This window comes from Dasypus novemcinctus, chromosome 8, assembly GCF_030445035.2.
Source record: "Dasypus novemcinctus isolate mDasNov1 chromosome 8, mDasNov1.1.hap2, whole genome shotgun sequence".
Classification (NCBI taxonomy): Eukaryota; Metazoa; Chordata; class Mammalia; order Cingulata; family Dasypodidae; genus Dasypus; species Dasypus novemcinctus.
This window is the reverse complement of record NC_080680.1, coordinates 64196170-64216632: the sequence shown is the minus strand read 5'-3', so window position 1 is coordinate 64216632 and position 20463 is coordinate 64196170. Positions and strand designations below refer to the sequence as shown.

General features: G+C 38.0%; 1 protein-coding gene across 8 annotated transcripts in view; it reads right to left on the bottom strand.

Annotated features, from left to right (window-relative positions):
* The window catches only part of FOCAD (focadhesin), a 380810-nt gene that overhangs the window by 322955 nt on the left and 37392 nt on the right, over window positions 1-20463 (bottom strand). For all 8 annotated transcript variants that reach the window (XM_058301924.1, XM_058301931.2, XM_058301923.2 and 5 more), the window contains one exon: window positions 1237-1341. In XM_058301924.1, the coding sequence (XP_058157907.1) occupies window positions 1237-1341 (105 nt within the window). The remainder of the gene's footprint in view (window positions 1-1236; window positions 1342-20463) is intronic.

The window sequence follows — 20463 nt, the reverse complement described above, 5'->3', positions numbered from 1 at the left end:
CACTGCTATTTATCAATATATATTTATCAATTTGGAAAATTTTAACCTATGCACCCACAAGTTTCCAAAGTATTTTCAAGTAAATAATTTCCCCTTGGCTTCCCCTATTTAAAAACAAGTTAATTGATTACACAACATTCTTCTAACTCTTCTGTATGTTTAAAGATACTCACAAAATGTGTTGAACAAAAATACATAAAATGCAAATCTGACAAAGTTTTTAAAAATTGACTTTAACTAGTATAATGTACTCATAAAAATAAAAGCGATCATAAATAGTACTAAAATTACAGGCAAGTTCATTGAAATATATGAGACACTGTTTACTGATTATCAAAAGAACAACACTCTAAATACAGATAAATGATAGTTACCACTCTATATTTTGGAGAGACGCTTCCAGTTTCTGCCAGGCGTAGTGTCAAATACTCAAAACTACAGGTGCTGTGTGCTCAAGTCAATTGTGGGCTCACAAGCATCTTACTTTCCCTACTGGACTGCCACTGCCCATGTAAGTCATACTCATGAACAAATGTCCTTGATTATGGTTCCATGTTCTCATTCTAAAGTTCCTATGGCAACATACACGGGTTACGTGGCATCTTCTGGGGTCCTCTGCTTACTAAGCAGAATCCCCTCTCTTAAGTAAAGGCTTTCAGGGACCTTCAAGGCAATGGTTAAGGTCACCTTCACAAGGGAGTATGATGTCCTCCTTGCCCACTCCTCCCTCATAATATTACTGCATTATATAATACTATTGTTACTGTTTGTGCTTTCTAAAAAATAATTCTCCTATTCCACTACATTCTATAGATGACAAAAAAAAAAAAGTCACATCAGTGTTCCTAATCGCCAACACTGGCCTGAGTAATAACACATGAAGTTCTTCCTCTTGCCTTACCTAAACCCCTCCTGCTTTAAGTACATTGCTCATTGAACCCTTTAATTTTAACAGAATTGGAAAGATGTTTACACACCCTGCAGCAAAAAGAATGACCTAAGTTTGAGTAACTTCAAGAAAGAGCTCCTGAATCACACTGTTAATACTCAGATTACTGTCAACTCTCTCTATTCTTTGAGTCTTTGAAATACTAACTTCCTGAGAGCCCAAGATTGACAATCACATGTGTATATCCCACTGAACTAAACAATTCTTAAAGGATTAGCATGCCTCAGTTCATAACTCAGTTAACAATTCACAATTTTTTTGCAAAAACCATAAGAGAAAAGACTTACCTAATAGTATATATATCTTGAATATTCTTCTCCCCACCTTGTCCTTCCCTAAGAGCTTGTAATTGTAATAACTTCACAATAGCTTTTATCAAGCCATGTGTATTCCTGTAAGGAAATGTAACAGTGTGTTAAATATTATAGATGTAAAGTGAATATTCCAATCAGATACTTAATTCTGCCATTCACCCATTCTACCCAGCTCATTCTACAGCACGGTCAAGAAGAGACCTACAAGCAAATTGCTCCTATCAAACACGTTAAAGGAGAAGTGGAGTGGGGAAGTCAAACCACCAATCTATCAATCACCTTTCTACAAACTCAGGGAAAGAAACATCATTAAAAAACAAACAGCCCACATAATTGCAAGCAGTGATCATGTCAGTTTGCAATACTGAATAATCAAGTCTGTCATTTACAAGTATTAGCATATCAGGAAAAATAACCAGACATACAAAGTGGCTCAGGCACTCAAAAAAGTAGACCAGAGCATATAAGCTCCATTTAAAAAGTTACTGGGGATCAGGAATAGAAATTTACATTTCTTCCTTATACTTGATAAGAGGTAGAAAAGATAATACATAAAAAAGAATAGACTGCCCATTTTAAATAAGGGTTTTCTTGGGAACTAGAAAGAAATCTTAGGGAGAAAAATTGTTTATAAAATGAAAAAAAATTGTAATTATTATTAATACTTACTGAGCACCTATTATCAGTATTCTACTAAGTGCTTTACATGTATGATGTAATTTACTACTCAGGCAGAGTAGGTTACAAATCACTGTTAACTTTATTCATAAACAAAGATAAGATTTGGACTTAATTATATATCATTTAGGGCATTATATGAGGAGTTACAGAGTATATTTTTTGGCATTTAAGATTTTCTGACTGACAGAAAGTTTAGCCACACAGCAGTCCTGTGCTGTCCAATATGGCAACCAATAGCACATGGGGGTACTGAGCAATTGTAATGTGGCTAGGTTAAATCAAGATGTGCTATAAATGTAAAATACATGTATTCTAAAAAACCTAGGATACAAAAAAAAGGATGTAAAATATCATATATGTGTTAAAATAATATTGTTATATAGCAAGTTAAATAAACTATATTATTAAAATTACCTTCACCTGTTTTTTTTAAAGATTTATTTTAAGTATTTATTTCTCCCTCATCCCCCTTGTTGTTTGCAGTCGCTGTCTGATCTCTGTGTCCATTCCTTGTGCACTCTCTGCGTCCACTCATCTTATCTTTAGGAGGCACTGGGAACCAAACCCAGAACCTCCCATTTGAGAGAGAGGCACTCAATCACTTGAGCCACCTCTGCTAACTGCTTTGTTGTGTCTCTCATTGTGTTTCCTTCTTGCTGCATCAGCTCCCCCCGTGCCAGCCCATTGTGCCAGCCCATTGCACCAGCCCATCGGGTCAGCTTGCTGCCTTCCCTGTCTTCTCTAGGAAGCACTAGGAACTGAACCCAGGGCTTCCCATGTGGTAGGTGGGCACCCACATGCTTGAGCCACATTCGCTTCCCTCACATATTTCTTTTTATTTTTAATGTGATACTAGAAAATTTTGAATTATATACATTGTTTGCATTTGTGACTCACACTGTATTTCTATTGCACAGAACTGCTGTAGACACACATAAGAGAGGAAAAAAAATTCTCCATCAGGGCATGGATGGTCTGCCCCCTGCCGACCTTCCCAGCTGCATCTCAAACCACTCTCCCCTTGTTCTTGGCACTCCTTCAGGCCTTCTTACTAGCAATCTCCCTTCCCACAGCAGGGACATTGTACATGCTGTTTCCTATGACTGGAAAGTCCTACCCTCTCCTGTTTCCCTAGATTAACTTCTATTCGTTTTTCAGTTTTATCTTAGATATTACTTGCTAGGGAAAGCCTTCCTTGATCTCCATGACTAGGCCAGACCTCCCTATTAAAGGCATACTCACATAGTATTACTTGATCTGATGTAGTTTGATATATAATTGTGGATCTATGAGATTAAGACAATCTTTCCCTCTGAACAAAAAGCATCCTGAGTGCAATGACTATCTGTTTTACTCACCATGATATCATAGCACCTAGCACAAGCATATAGGAGATAGTCAATAAACATTTCAAAAAATTTGCTTAATTAATGGACAGGTAGATAGAAAGAATGATATAGGTGAGATACTACTTTGCTGGACTACAGAAGAGCTCTCTAAAGGTAATTATATGATTTTTACAAATGCACATTGAAATTATAGTATCTGATACCTCTAGTAAAAATTTTTTACTAAATAAACTACTCTGAATGGTATTATTAATTGTGGTTATAAAAGGCCTTTCATTTCAAGGATCACACATTTAGCAAATGAGGGAACTGTAAATACTGGGAAGATAAAATTAATATAATAGTCTTATATAATCAAGCAATGATACAACCCCTTTGGGGAGAAGGGTGGCAGGTGTTTTTTGTTGGAGTTTATTTTTCCATTTTAACACAGCTTAATCCATGTGCTTACAACATTAAAACCAATTTAAGACTCCTGATAGAATAAGAGATAAATATTCAGCATGGTATATAGAGATTTAACTGCTATGTTGAACACTGCCTACCATGCAGCTAAATCCACCACCCTGTAAATTAACTCCTAAGAGTCTTAGGATTAGATGGCTCCTGTGACTTAATATCAGAGCAGCTGTAAGACATCCCTTTTGGAAGATGGTATTTTCTTTCACTCTTTTCCATCTTAACTCATTCGTTATGTATGAAAATCCATTAAATAGTAATAGGATTTTTGAAATTTATATTCCTCTCTCTCTCTTAAGTTGCTTCTAAAGAGTGAGTATAAGAAACACCTCAAAAATAGAAGAAAGATAATAAAGTTGCAAATCATGATTTTTAAGAAAGAGGGAGGAGGACCGATACACATCAAGATATTTTTAAAGTCATGAACTCATGGGAAACGGACTTGGCCCAGTGGTTAGGGCGTCCGTCTACCACATGGGAGGTCCGCGGTTCAAACCCCGGGCCTCCTTGGCCCGTATGGAGCTGGCCCATGCGCAGTGCTGATGCGCGCAAGGAGTGCCGTGCCACGTAGGGGTGTCCCCCGCGTAGGGGAGCCCCACGCACAAGGAGTGTGCCCGGAAGGAGAGGCGCCCAGCGCGAAAAAAGTGCAGCCTGCCCAGGAATGGCGCCACCCACACTTCCCGTGCCACTGACGACAACAGAAGCGGACAAGGAAACAAGACGCAGCAAATAGACACCAAGAACAGACAACCGGGGGAGGGGGGGAATTAAATAAATAAATAAATCTTAAAAAAAAAAAAAAAAAAAAAAATAAAGTCATGAACTCATTATCATCCTTTATGTTTAAAAATGTAATTGGTAACCACTGAAAAATGCAAATAAAATAAGCCAAATCACTCATTAGTTTGAAATTTAGTAAATAAAAAGAATCTGATATATATCCTGCCTTTCCCATACAAACGGTTATCACTGAGTCATCAAATAGTAGCTTTGAGAAAGGTTCCCTTTATACTAGTATTTCAGGTAAGAAGTGAAGAACAAAGTTGCAGAATGTCAACATTTTAGAACTATAATGAATTAAGGGATCTGGTGACTAGGCATCAAGAGCTGCTATAGCACCTAAAAAGAAGGAATGTGATATTTCCTATCTCACGATGGTAAAGTGCAATACCATCTAGGAAAAAGACTTCTCCCCTCACTCCCCAAAAAGTGAAACTAAATCAGATCAAATTTCAAGAATGAACTTTCAAGTTACAAGAAATACAGAAAATAAGTTAGCCTACACCATGGAGATGCAATCAGCAAAATCTATACTATAGAAATTACAACAAACAACAAGATTTCTTCAACAAATAAACTGTGAGAGAGAAAAAGAGAGGACACTATAGATTAAAAGAAACTTAAAAGACATAACAACCAATTTTAAAGTGGACCTTACTTGGCTGGTGATTCAAACTGTTAAAAAAAAATAGTTATGAGACAATTAGAAATCTGAACACTGACTTGGGCATTTAAAAATAATAATTTATAATAATTATTAAATATATATAGAAATAGGTATATTTAGGTATACTAGTAATATTATAGTTATGTTTTTTAAAGAGATACATATTGAAATGTGTACAGAAGAAATAATATGATGCCTGGGATTTTCTTCTAAAGAATATGAATGGAATGAAGTGGATGGGGCTATGGAAAAAGCAGATTAATGATTGTTTGGGCTGGGGGATGGAGTTCACAACAATCCTACCTGCTTTTGAAATTCTCTATGAAATGTTTTAAATATCAGAGGAAGAGTTCCTCTCAGTTGCCTATTTTTCAAGCATTTTCCTGTTATTTCGTGTGTTCACATGCCAAGGCAATCTTTGAAATAATTTGCAAGTTCACCAGAAAAAAGCATTAACATTGAAATAGATTTACCAATTTGCTTGGGGTGAAATGTGCTGAAACACAATGACAGACTTAATTTAGCTCTGGATTTCAACTGATATTGTTTGCATTTCTACATATATATTCATAAGTAAGATTGATCTATAGTAATTTTTGCTTTTCCTGTTCAGTATTTATGATGTTACGTATAAAAGCTGACTAAATTTCAAAAATGAATGAAAAAATATAAAGGAAAAAAATTAAGTTAAAGGAGTAGAAATAACATTAAAACAACCTTCTCAATGCTATATTACTTGCCCTTAAATTAGATCTCCAATAATAACAAAGTTCACAGAACTTGTCCATTATTGAAAGCACTATCTTTAAATTAATATATTTCTATTGAACCTCAGAGTTTACAAAGCTCTTTCCTGAGATCTCAAGTAATAAGCTCTAAATTACACACCTTATGGCTCCTCTCCCCCACCCTCAGGATATTAAGTTGGGGTAAAATCCCTGGCTCACTGCAGCTGACTGAGAGAGGAACAGATATCTTTCACCCCATCAGCTGTTATAAGGAAAAGGGAGGGGGAGTTGGGGGACTTTTCTTCAGTTAATTCAGCCAGGAGAGCCCACTTGGAATCTCAGCTCTGGCCAGACCAAAACAAAGGAAAACAGAGATCTATACCTCCATGGAAAGGTTCATCAACTACTGCCATCTGCTGGCTGGTCTGGAAAATGCATAGACAAAAACTGCTTTGGGGTCTCTCTCTTCTCTAACTTCTAAGAGAAAATCTGTGCCCCAGTAGTGAATTCCTGCATGACTTTGATAACTTAAGCTGCGCAATTTTAAAGACTTAAGATAAGCTGAACAAATATCAAAGAAGAGCTATGGAAAAACAAAACAACAATAGGTAAGAGAGAGAAATTGGCCATCAGAGTAAATTCACCAACATATTCAGATGCCTAGACATCAGCAAAAAATTACAAGCCATAATAGGAAACAGGAACAGATGGCACGGCCAAAGAACAAACCAAATATCCTGAAGAGATATAAGATTTAGGACAATTAATCAATGATAATCACATAACTCTCCTAAATTAAAGAACTGAAAGAAGATATGACTAAAGAGATAAAGGATACTAAGACAACACTGGATGAGCATAAAGAACAATTTGAAAGTCTGCAAAGAAAAGTAACAGACCTTATAAGAATGAAGACATAATGGAAGAGATTAAAAATACATTCAATGTACTAAAAATATATTCAAAACACATGAGAAGCATATAAGAGCAGATTTGAACTCAAAGACAAAATTAGTGATTTTGAAGACAGAACATCTGAACTGGAAAAAACAGGAAAAAAGAAAGAGAAGAGAAACTAGAGCAGAGACTCAGGCAATTGAATGATAACACAAAACACAAAAACATCCATGTTATCAGTTCCCCAGAAGGAGAAGAGAATGGAAAAGGGGCAGAAAGACTATCTGAGGAAATAATGACTGAAAACTTCCCAACCCTCATAAAAGGCATCAATATCAATATCCAAAAATGACAATGAACCACAAAGTAAATCCAAATTTACCTGGGGTAAAGCCTACCCCAAGACAAACACAATTCAGAATAACATATATGAGAGATAAAGAGAGATTCGCAAAGCAGCAAGAGAAAAGCAAAAAATCACGTGCAAGGGAACGTCAATAAGATCAAGTGCTGACTTTGCATGAGAAACCATGGAGAAAAGAAGAAAATAGTATGATATACTTAACGTACTGAAAGAGAAAAACTGCCAAGCAAGACTTCTGTATCCAGCAAAACTGTCCTTCAAAAATGAGAGTGAATTTAAAGTCTTCACAGACAAACAAAAACAGATCGAATATGCTATCAAAAGGTCAGAATTACAAGCACTACTAAAGGGATTGCTGCAATCTGAAAGGAAAAAACAAGGGTGAGAGACTTGGAGAAGAGTGTAGCAATGATTATTAGAAAGGTTAAATTAAAGGGTAAAAAGACAGACAATAGCACAGTATGAAAACAGAAAGCCAAAGGTCAAAATGGATGACGTAATGCCTTTACAGCAATAACACGGAATGTTAATGGCTTGGACTAGCCAATCAAAAGACACATACTGATAGAATGGATTAAAAAATATGAGCCATCTACATGCTGTATACAAGAAGCTTACCTCAGAAGTAAGGACATAACCAGATTAAAAGTGAAAGGCTGGAAAAAGGTATTCCATGCAAACAGTATCAATATTAATGTCTGACAAAATAGATTTTAAATGCAAAACTATTATAAGGAATGTAATGGTTAGGTGAATGTGCCAACTCAGCCAGGTAATTGTGCCCAGTTGTTTGGTCAGGAAAGCACTAGGCTAACTGTAATACAAGGACAATTATGGGCTTTAATCATCCGTAAGTTTACTGCATAGATGGCTAATTACATCTGCATCAACCAGGGAGATTGCTGTCAGCAATGAGTGACATTTCATCCAATCGGCTGAATGCCTTAAAAGGGGAAGTGATTTCAGCATTCAGAGAGAACTTCCCAGCTTGTTTCTGGACAGCCAACGTCTCCCAGAAACTCATCAAAGACCTTCATTGGACTTTCATTGGAGTCCCTGGTTTGCAGCCTGCCTGCAGAACCTGGACTTGTGTACCCCATGGTCACATAAGAGACTCTTATAAAACCTCATACTATGTACAGATATCTCCTGTTGATTCTGTTTTCCTAGAGAGCCCTGACTATACAAGGGATGAAGAAGGTCATTATATGTTAATAAAAGGGGAAATTCAACAAGACGAAATAAATATGCTAAATATTAATGCACCTAACCTCAATGCCCCAAGATACATGAGACACACACAAGCAAAGCTGAAGGGAGAAACAGATGTCTTTTACAATAATGTTGGAGACTTCAATACACCACTCTCAGTTTTGGATAGAACATCTGTACAGAAGATAAATAAAGAAAAGGGCCAAACCTGTCCAAACATACATGGATGAAAGACATGATCCAGGGTCCATTCTCAGGCTTCAAGAAGAAAATATCAACAGCTAATACAGATGCTGTTAAAAGCTCTGATTGAGAAGTGAAAAACAAGACAGTTGGGAGATGGAAAAATGGACTTAGTCACAAGCACAACTCCCAAGAAATTCCAAGATGTTCCAAGTAGTATCTTTGTCACAAGAGACAAAGCATGTACGTGCAACAGCTTTTGCCTGGCAGCCTCACAGCTGCCTTCCTGCCATCAGCCATATGGGATATTATTCAGTTATGTTTATTGAGCTCCCTACTATATTTGAGGTACTATTCAAAGATGCTGAGGCTCCCACAAATGCTCTATAGTCTGGCGAACTCATCCCCTCTACTCATCCCCACTGAGCACCTTTAAGGCACCAAGAGCCAAGTGGCAATGCATTTGGAAAAACACCTTGACCAAAAGGGGGAAATATTAGCTACAAATAAGTTTTTATGGCTAAGAAATTTCAAGTGAGTTAGGAGGTCGTTCCAGTGGTTATGTTTATGCACATCTCAGCAGGATCTCATTGACTGCCACAGTAAATAATGCCTCAAACAGCAGGGCTCTGAAGGGTCTAGAGAAATCTAGACACTATAACCAGGGCAGACAAGCTCCGGAATTTGGCACCCAGTCAATGTGCCTTACTTTGGAGTTTATGCTTCCCAGTATAACAGAGTTAGGCTCATTTATAGTTTTCCTACACATGGCTATTCTGTCCCTTTTATTTGAACCTATAATTAGCACTATACTTGTTAAATACATGCCCCAGAGACATAAATCTTTGAGCTGTATATGTGCTGGTTGAGCCTTGAATCTCAGCAGAATTGCAACACCTACTCTCCAGTTCACTGGACTCACCCAGGACAATCAACAAGGAGATGATGATGGACAACGCCAATCACAAGGATCAGAGTCTGCAACTGCAAGCAAGATATCCCATCCATCTGCCCCATGGGATCTAAGCCCCCTCTAAATTAAGAGGTGGAATGGGCATCACCATCTCAGAATCCTCAAGATGGGGAACGAACAATGGACTAAAGTAGACTTATTATTCTATTATAGACTTATTGTTATTCTGGCAATGGAAGAAATTTTATCATTGATATAAAGGCAGTGGCCACCAAAGTTTCTGAGGGGAGGGAGAGGGAAGAATAGATGTAATGTGGGGGGGGCATGTTCAGAACACTGGAATTGTCCTACATGACATTGCAATGACAGATAGAGACCATTATACATTTTGCCATAACCTATAAAATTGTGTGGGGCAGAGTGTAAACTAAAATGTATAGTCCACAGTTAGCAGCAATACTTCAATATGTGTTCATCAATTCTAACAAATATACCACTGATGAAAGATGTTGTCAAATCCAATGGATGTGTCATGATGATGGGAACGAGTGTTGTTGGGGGGGGGAGAGGGGGGGTGGGGGGGTGGGGTTGAATGGGACCTCACATATATATTTTTAATGTAATATTATTACAAAGTCAATTAAAAAAAAAAAAAAGAAAGATGTTGTTAATGTGGGAAAGTGTGAGAGACGGAGGGGGCAGAGCATATGGGAATCCCCTATATTTTTTATGTAACATTTATATAATCTAAAGTTTCTTTAAAAATTAAAAATTTAAAAATTTAAAAAAAAACCTCTATGCACTGCTCTCGTTTATTACACACAGAGATAATAAGTTAAGTCCAGACCTAGGCAAAGAAAAGTAAAAGAGAGAAAATGCACCTTCAAGCTCCTCTACATTCACACATTTCAAAGAAGCTGTTGTAAGCCAGGAAAGCATAACAGTAAGAAAGTGAACAAAATATTCATAATCATAAAAGTGATTTTGCATGAACTGAGAAAATTCTCATTCTCCTGGTTTCACATATGAATAATTATCTCTTCATCCTTCAATCTCATTCTAATACTAACATCTCTGATGATATTTAGGCTTAAGTCTTGGGTACTTGCTTTTTATCAACAAAATAGGGATTATTCTACCTTGCTGGTAGGGCTATTATGACATTTAAATGATGAATTTAACTTAGGTAAAGCTCTGAGTATAAGGCAGAGCACATAGCTTATATTCAAGAAAAGTTAGTTTCCTTCCTTAATTCCTCTTTCCCTAGCAACCAAGGCAGTGGTTATTTGTATCATTATTGCTGTTTGGAGAGCTAATTTATAGTTTAGAAAAAATATTCCAGGGGAAGCACATTTGGCCCAGTGGATAGGGCATCCGTCTACCACATGGGAGGTCCGCGGTTCAAACCCCGGGCCTCCTTGACCCGTATGGAGCTGGCCCATGTGCAGTGCTGATGTGCGCAAGGAGTGCCGTGCCACGCAGGGGTGTCCCCCGTGTAGGGGAGCCCCACATGCAAGGAGTGCGCCCCGTAAGGAGAGCCGCCCAGCACAAAAGAAAGTGCAGCCTGCCCAGGAATGGCGCCGCACACACGGAGAGCTGACGCAGCAAGATGACACAACAAAAAGAAACACAGATTCCCAGTGCTGCTGATAAAAATACCAGACACAGAAGAACACACAGTGAATGGACACAGCAGACAACTGGTGGCAGGGGGAGAAATAAATTTTAAAAATAAATCTTAAAAAAATAAAAAAACTTAAAATATACATATATATATATTCCGTACAGGGAGGAAGAAGATATGGTGGCATCTCACAACCACAATGAAATTGTTGTATTTGGCACTCAGTCTCCATTCACTCAGGCACTTCCCCCTCTATCCCTGTCAGAGAAACACAGGTCTAACATCAGTCTGGGTTATTTGTGTACAATTACGTTGCAAGGCTGGAGGTGCGGAGGCTAGAGCTGAGTGCCGGAGACTCCGTGGGAAGAGCTCCCGAGTCCCTCTGTCCTGAGTATTACCACTTCTTCTTCATTCACATGCTTACTGTGTAAAGGATCTCGGCCCAGATTTATTCACAGCCTGAAGCAGATGGACTTATGTCTCCCAAAAGATATGTCCCAGTCCTAACCGCTGGTGCCTGGGAACATAACCTTATTTAGAAACAAAATCTATGCCCATATAAACCACCGGAAGCTAAGAGAGAGGCATGGAATGGGCTCTCCTTCAGAGCCTCCAAAAGAAACCAAACTCTGCTAAAACCCTGATTTCAAACTCCTGGCTTCCAGAATTGTGAGAGAATAAATTTCTGATGTTTTAAGACACCAAGTTTGTGGTCACTTTTTACAGCATCCCTAGAAAACTAGCACACAGCCCCTGGCAGAGCTGATTGTTCCAGGAGTGGGTCCTACCCTTGGAAATCCGTAATTGTGGCCAAGAATTTCCAACCTCAGTTTGCTGTCTCTTAAACATAAGAGACGCTACCCCAGGAGGCAGGCAGTGCCCTGTGAACTTGGAAGCAGAGAATATTAGTCTACAACAAGAAGAATGAATGAAACATACAGGCTGTATCCTATTTGTTCTGAGGTCCAGATGTGTCTTCGTCTGCTAGGGCTGCTGTAACAATATACTGCAAACTAGATAACTTACAACAGGAATTTATTGTGTCATCGTTCTGGAGGCTAGAACTCTGAAATCTAAGTGTCAGTATGCTCTCTCTGAAAATTGTAAGGAAAAATCTGTCCTATGCCTCTCTTCTGTTTTCTGGTGTTGTTCAGCAATCTTCTGTGTTACTTGGTTCATGGAATAACTCAATCCATCATCACATGGCTGTCTTCTCTGTCTACCTGTGTTTCTTTCCTCTCCTCTTCTATGAGGACACCCGTTATACTGGATTAAGAGCTTGAACTACTCCAGTATGATCTCAGTTTAATTTGCCTAAGTTCATTGTAACAACCTCATTCCCAAATAAAGTCACATTCTGAGGCAATGGGGATTAGGACTTCAATATATCTTTTTTGGAAACAAAATTCAACCCATAACAAAGTACATCCCTATTCATGGATCCTATGGGATATTCCTTTATAAAAAAACAAAAAAATAAAAAATAAATGCTCAAACTACTTCAGGTGTAGTCAGAAGGGTCCCAACTCCCAACTAACTCATTTAGGATCTGAAGCCTGCCTTGTCCTGCAAAATTATTTCCATTCACTCATCAAATAATAAGGACTTATCAGATGTCTGGCACCCAACTGAGGGTTACTGTGATGAAAACAACAGCAAAGTCCTGCCCATAAGGAGCCTATAGTCTAGTGAAAGCAGGCAATGCAGTGTATATATGGTCTGGGAGCACTGAAGGGAAAACACTCCACCTGGACTTGAAAAGTCACAGAAAGCTTTCCAAAAGAAATAGTTTCAGCTGCAACCTGAGGATAGCTACCATGGTGGTCTGGACTACCAGAAGAATAAGAGTAATAGTAACAGGGAAGGAACTGATTTAAGAGCTATGTAATAGGTAAACTCACCAGCACTTGGTGATTGATTGGATGGGAGAACAAAGGAGTCCTCAAAATGATATCTAGGTGAATTAAGCAAATTGAGCAGACTCACAGAGCTAGAGTCTGGAAGAGAGGGTTACAGAGACAGAAAAGGAGTAGAGGGCTGTGAGCCAATGCCCATATGGGCAAAATCTATGATAAGGTGGAAGGGTGTAGTTGTGCAGCAGAAGGGCATGACAGTGGTGCAGTGATGCAATTGGGTTGGGTGGTGCTGGCTTGTGAGGAGGGTAGAGGGGGCATTGCACAGTCCTTGGAACTGGGGGGAGGGAACAAATAAACTCTGGGGATTTGCAGGTATGTGGTTGAAACTACAACTTTGGGAAGGTTTTTTTAGCAAATACACCAGGGGAGGGTTACTAGTTTATGGTGTTGGATGTGGAGGGTATATGGGACAGGGTGTACCTGGGGCAAGTTTCCAGGGAGTATGTGAGGGTTCATCCTACCATACTGCATTGTATCAGTGGGTGGAGACCCACACAATGAATGAGGAGGTGTTGCTCTCCCATCCTGGGGAGTCCTGCTAGGTTCTCATATACAAGGGCGGGAGTCTCTGGAGTGCACAAGCAGTACCTAATAGAGGAGGACAGACCATTATGTTGAGCCCTCAATGTTGCTGCAAGTAACTATGAATCTTATTCTTCAAGGAGTAAAGCTTGGTGGTTGCTGTGCGCCCTAAGGGGAGGGGGAGGGAGGAGTAAAATAGATGGAACATGGGGCATTTGGGGGGCATTGGAATTGTTCTACATGACCTTGCAATGATGGATACAGGCCATGTTAAATTTTGTCAAAATTTATAAATGTTTATGGTCCAAATGCAAACCATAATGTAAATCACTGACCAGGGTTAGCAGCAATGTTTCAATATTTGTACATCAATTGTAACAAATGTACCACCCACATGTAAAATGTTATTAATAGGGAAAAAGGGAAAAGGGGAAGGATGTTCGGTATATGAGAATCTTGAAAATTCTGTACATGACTTTTCTGTAACCGATAGCTTCTTGGAAGATAAAATGAAAAAAATAAGACAGTAGGGGAATAAATGAAAGAAAATGTCACTATACACACAAGACAACAAGACAACAAACAGTGATGAAAGACATAATGCCAAAATTTATTTTATTTTTTTAAATATTTTTTATTTCAAATTCCTTTTAATTTTTTATATTTTATCATTTTGAAAACTATCATTAATATTTCATTTTCTTATTAATTGTATTCAATTATTTTTTTGCCTTCATTTTTTAAGAAGTTTTGGATCATAGAAGGGTTAAAACTGTGGCAGGGGAGGATCATTGGTGCAGGGTTTAAGTGATGGGGGATGCACAGGAGAAGGTTCATCTAGTGCATACCAATTAGGGATACGAAAGAGTTTAAGCAATCGTGAGGAACTGTCACAGTGGGTGGAGATCCACACAATAACCAAAAGAGTATCCAGTTCTCATGCTGGGGATTTTTGCCACATCCTCTAATGGGAAGCAAGAATCCCTTGTGTACAGGGGCAGTGACTAGTGAAGGAGGATGGACCATTGACAGGCCCTTGATACTGATGACTACTTATGAACCTTTTCTTTTGAAATTGAACCTTAGCCTAGTATTATAGGTTGCCTAAGAGTTACCTCCTGAGAGCCTCCTTGTTACTCAAATGTGGCCTCTCTCTAAGCCAAACTCAGCATATAAATGCATTACCTCCCACCCACCCATCCAACCGCCACCCCACCCCCCAGCGTGGGGCATTACTCCCGGGGATGAGCCTCCCTGGCACTGAGGGACTACTACCAAGCACCAACTAGCAATGCAACTGGAAAAAGACCTTGGCCAAAAGGGAGAAAGGGTAAAGATAAATGAGTTTATATGGCTAAGAGACTTCAAAATGAGTCGGAAGGTCATTCCAGAGATTATGCTTATGCACATCTCAGCAGGACCTCATTGACTGCCACAGTAAACATTGCTTCAATTAGCAGGGCTCCTGAGGGCTCTGGAGACATGGAGACACTACAGACAGGCTGACAGCTCAGGAGTTTGGCACCTTGCCAGTGGGCCCTACTTTGGAATTTATGCTCCCTATTGTGACAGAGTTGGATTCAATTGTGGTTTCCCTACACATAGCTCTTCTTCTCCTTACATTTGAACCTATAATTAGTACTAGAGTTGATAGGTTTATGTCCAAGAGACTTAAATCTTTGAGCTTTCCATGTACCGGTCAGACCGTAAATATCAAGAGTTGCAACACCTACTCTCCAGTTCACTGAACTCACCCAGGACAACTAACAAGGAAATGATGATGGGCAACATCCATCGCAAGGAACAAAGAGAGTCTACATCTGCAAGCAAGACAGTCCAATCCATCAGCCCCATGGAATCTAACCCTTCTCTCAATTAAGAGGCAGAGGGGCCATCACCATCCCAGAATCATCAAGATTGGGGAATTAACAATGGACTAGAGTAGACTTACTGCTATTCTATTACAGACTAATTATGATTCTAGCAATAGAAGAACTGTCACTGATGTGGAGGCAGTGTCCACCAGAGGTTCTGAGGGGAGGGAGAGGTGAAAAATAGGTGTAAATATGGGGGCATGTTTGAGACATTGGAATTATCCTAAATGACACTGCAATGACAGATACAGGCCATTACATATCTTGTCATAATTTACAAAATTGTGTGGGAGAGAGTTTAAACTCTAATGTAAACTATAATCCATACTTTGTGGCAATGCTCCAATATGTGCTCATCAATTGTAACAAACATACCATAGCAATGAAGGATGCTGATAATGTGAGAAAGTATGGGAAGAGTAGGAAATGAGGCATATGTGAATACCCTACCTTTTTTATGTATCATTTATGTAATCTAAGGATCTTTTAAAAATTTTTCATTTTAATTTAAAAAAAAAGATGATACCTAAACTTAAGTCTTGGGTACCTGGATGGATGGCAGTGGCATTCCCTCTCACAGAGTGAAAGCACAAATTAGTTCTCATTGTGCCTTCCCCCTCCACCCCCCCCCCACCCCCCCGCTTTATCTAATCACCAGCTTTGGCCTTCCTGGTACCCTATTAGGTCCCCAAATCCTCTCTCAGTATTACAAAGGTACTATCCAAACCTAAGCAGTCAGAGTATCCCAAGCTAGACTTTCTGCTGCCAAAAGACCTTTAGTAAAGATCAGTTGGAAAAATCCTTTCTTGAGTAGGTGCCAGGAAAAGCTGAATTTATTCAAGTACCCCTTCTAAGGAAGAGAAGGGAAACTTCAGCCCTAAGCCACAAGTACAGTGGCAAAAAATAATGTTAAAAAAAAAACCTCCATTTTCAATGAGCATGTGATCTAAGTACCAAATTGTGTCATGAGGAGTGTGGGTCAATAAGTATGATGTTGAAGGTTTCCCAAAATATATAAGGAAAAGAAAAGGCATTTTGGACAAGTTGTACATTAAATATACTAATTAAAATGACCCAGATAAATTGCTTCACACTAGGTATACTATTGTATATATGATTAATATGAATCAGATTTCCTTTTGGGGTTTATTTGATTATAATACTAAACAGTGTTCGTGTGAGCTTAGGCTTTTTTTTTTAAAGACTACAAATATTTTTTGGTTAATTTTTTTAAAATAATCCATATCTTCATATACTAGTCTTCCAAGCATGGGTGAAAACAACTAGGGTTTGGGTTAAAGAGAATTATCATGGAACAAATAGCACAAATTTGGTCAAGTCCCTTTTTAACCAGAAAGAATTTCATATCCCAGAAAAGGGTAACTGGTCAGCTAATGTACAGTAAGTCACCAGCAAATAAGAGAACATTAAACATTAGATTAATAATCAAATTATTTCCTAAATCCATTATAAAATATGAAAAAAGAGACTGAGACAAAGAGAGAGAGACAGGAAGAGGGAGGAAATATAAAACCATTCTGGGGATGCATGCTTAATAAATAACATCAACAACAAAAAAGCTCCTATAAAAAGAAATCTAAGAAATGTAATGCTATTGAGATTTTGCTTGGGAATATTCTAAACATTCATCTTCTATGCACCAGAAAACAGGCTGATTTCTTCTGAAACATTTTTCCATTATAAAAGTAACATGTGCTCAGTAGTGACTTTTCTTAAATCATCTAGAGACACCTTGGCATAAACACATGACTCTTACAATGGAAGATTTTGCGACAAACAAAGCCTTAAGTTAAAAAGAAATAGGGCAGACTGTCCCAGACAGGAAAAGTGGCTGAATCATTTTTCTGGTTATGAGTTGCAAGCTGAAAGATTCTGGGATTTTAGAGAAAGACAAAGAATTGGAAAAAAAGAATTGAAAGGAAAACATCTGGAAACAAGCTAAAAGACTTAAAAGGAATAGTTCAAAGACAAGATAGGGCAAGAGGCATGGTCGAGTAATTCTGTCACACTCAGGTAAGAGTTAACTAAGCAATGGCATCCCTATAAATATAAATCCTGAAACCACCTCATAGTTATGAAGTAGAATTCTGACATCCCAGCTACAGATTAAAGTGTGCTAATGAAACTGCCTTTAGCCCACCAAGACTATCTTCCTTAAACTCTGAAGGAAAATTTGTAAAGATGTCCTTCTTTGGTCTTCTTCTCCTGCCAGATAAAATTGGAAAAAAGACACAAAAGCTTCAATAATACAAGACATGAATACAAGATCACTTAGGTTGCTGGCTAGCCATTTCCTGCTCAATAAAGTAAATAAGTTTCCCTAGGAACAGGGTAACAAAAAAAAAAAAAAAAAGAAGTGAGACAAGCTTTAGGGACAAGAATTTTCTCACTAAATTATCCTATAGCTTAACTCCAAATAAGTCTCAGAATCATTTAAGTCAGTGGGCCTTCATCATTCCACTATAAAAGACCCACTAAATCCAATAGCTCTAGTCAGGATGCACTATGGAAATTTTTAATATTCTATGCAAAATCTCATAAAAAGCAGACCTCCTGTAGATTTTAGGAATTTCTGAGAATTCACTTAATTTCCCACAAATGCAGCATACATGATCTGTTTAGAAGCACAAAAAGCATAGAAATCAAGTGCTAGCCTAGTTTATCTAGTGCATATCCCTCCTACCAAGCTCACTTTTAAAAGAAGGGTGGGGCGTGGCGTGGCGGAAGCAGTGAAGCAGTTGAGCTGAAATTCTGAAATTACAGGCTGTCATGACACCTCAACATCAAAAACTGAATACCTAGTTCCACAAGAGAGTTAGGTTTTTATTCGCAATCCCGTTGCTAGGCAACTGTAACAATGGCTGCATAAGCTTTCTAGAAGCTAGTGCAGTTATGGGGGGAAAAAAGGGAACTCCTCGTGCTTTGAGAATCTTAAAATAATTTCAACGAAAACAAAAACAAAAAACAATCTAAACTCAAAACAAGCAATTCCTTTAAGGACAAGAAAAGTACACACTACTATGTATCATTCACTTTCATTTCAGTTGAGATTAATTTCTTCAAAATTCACATTCAACTGGTCAAAATTATTTCCTTACTGTGCTTCCTTTGTGGTCCCCTTTTTTTCCTTCATCCTCCCTAGGGAATAATTTTTCTTTCAAATTTTCTTACTGATTAAAAGAACATTTTAGAGCTCTTAAATCCATTTCTTTGTTTACAGAAGCCATAAAAACTATTTTGCAATTGTTTCATGTTGCCTCAGCTTTGAACCGAGAACACTCTTGGACATCAAACTATTCCTTTGAAGAGAAGTCTCTCAAGCAGTGCCAGACACTTTCCCAGCCACTCCCTGAGATTTAAACAACCAAGAACACTGCAAATGTTACATCTTTTTCAAAGTTAGACTACACAGTGTAGCAGGCTCTAGACCAATGTTTTTCAAATTGTGGGGTGGTTTTCAGGTAGGAAGTTCCAGATCCATTCCAAGGGAATTTTACAGAACAGACCTGCAAAGGTCCAAGGAGCAGGCTGGATGGCTGGGTGAAATAGTCTCACCTACCTTTCCTTTCATCTTTCCTTGTAGCTTTTAAGATCTGCTGCAATGCTAAGGGAGTACCTGAAGCTGCATTCTCTAAAGTTTCTATAGAAGGTTACTCCCTCCCTCTCTTCCTCTTTCCCACTCTTCCTTCTCCCTCTCTCTCCCTTCTCTCTCTGCCCCCTACCCTCTCCATCTCTGAAGGATGCCAGGCTAGTAGACAGGCAAGATGAATAAAGTTCTAGAATTATTTCTCTAAAACAAAGATGAACAGTCTTATGTGACTCTGTTCCCAAGGTGTCTCTAGACTCCAACATACTTGTATTTTAAGAAAAGAAATCCAGAAACAGGCAGAATCTTAAGCACTAGAAACTGGAAGACCCACAGTGACCCAGTGAAGAAGCATACAGAAATAAAGTCATTCCTGTTTTTAGATTCTAAAGATAGAGATTGCTTTCTGTCTCAGAAGGTTCCCTGAGAGCATTTGGAGAAGGCTGTTTAGGTCTCCTGTCTTCAATTAACTTGTTTCTTAAATTTGATTCTCATTTTGCCTTTTTAAAAACATAAACAGTGCAAAGTATAGTCACTATAATCAAACAAACCACAAAGCACTGCTACTTTCAATAAAGCAAATCAAGAAAATTCTGATTCTGACACATAATAATTACCTCTACTGGTAAAAATAAAGAAAACTTAACATTTATTTAATGCATTTTGTGATCAAATTAATTCAAAACTTTTTCCTGGATCCATCAATTGTTAAAGTTTCTATTATTTTCTTATTGTCAAATTAAAGGCAATCTCCCATATCTTGGCCATATTTCCAAGAATCTTGAAACTTGGTGGTCACCCATATATATAAGATTATTCACTGAAGCACTCTCTGTAATTTTCAAAAACTGGAAACAATAGGAAACTGGTAAATTATGGCATATCATATAATGGAATATTATACTGTTGAACAACTATAAAGCTCTCTATATATTTTAAAGAATGATCTCCAATATATATTTTTTAACTGAAAAGTCGAAATAAACAATACTATGTAGAGTGGGCTACAATTACTGTTTTTTTTAAGGGAAAATACATGCACATAAATATTTGGTTATTTGTGCATAGAATATATTTAAAAGGATAATAAGACCTGGTAATGCTTTTGTCTCTGAAGAGAAAAATCAAGATAAAGAGGTAGGACACAGACTTTGCTCTGTATAACCTTTTGAATTTTGTGCCATGCAAATGTATTACCTATTCAAAAATTTTTAATTAAAAATAAAACATAAGGTCACTAACAAATTTAATATGTACAGGTGACATGCTGATTCATCATCAGAAAAGTTTATGCTTTGTAGTTTATAACAATGATGATGGATTTCTATTGATACATACATGATATCCCATACCACCATAATTTTCTATGATGATCTTCTGGAACTAAGGTTATAACCTAACCAGTTCTAGTCACCCCTTCAATA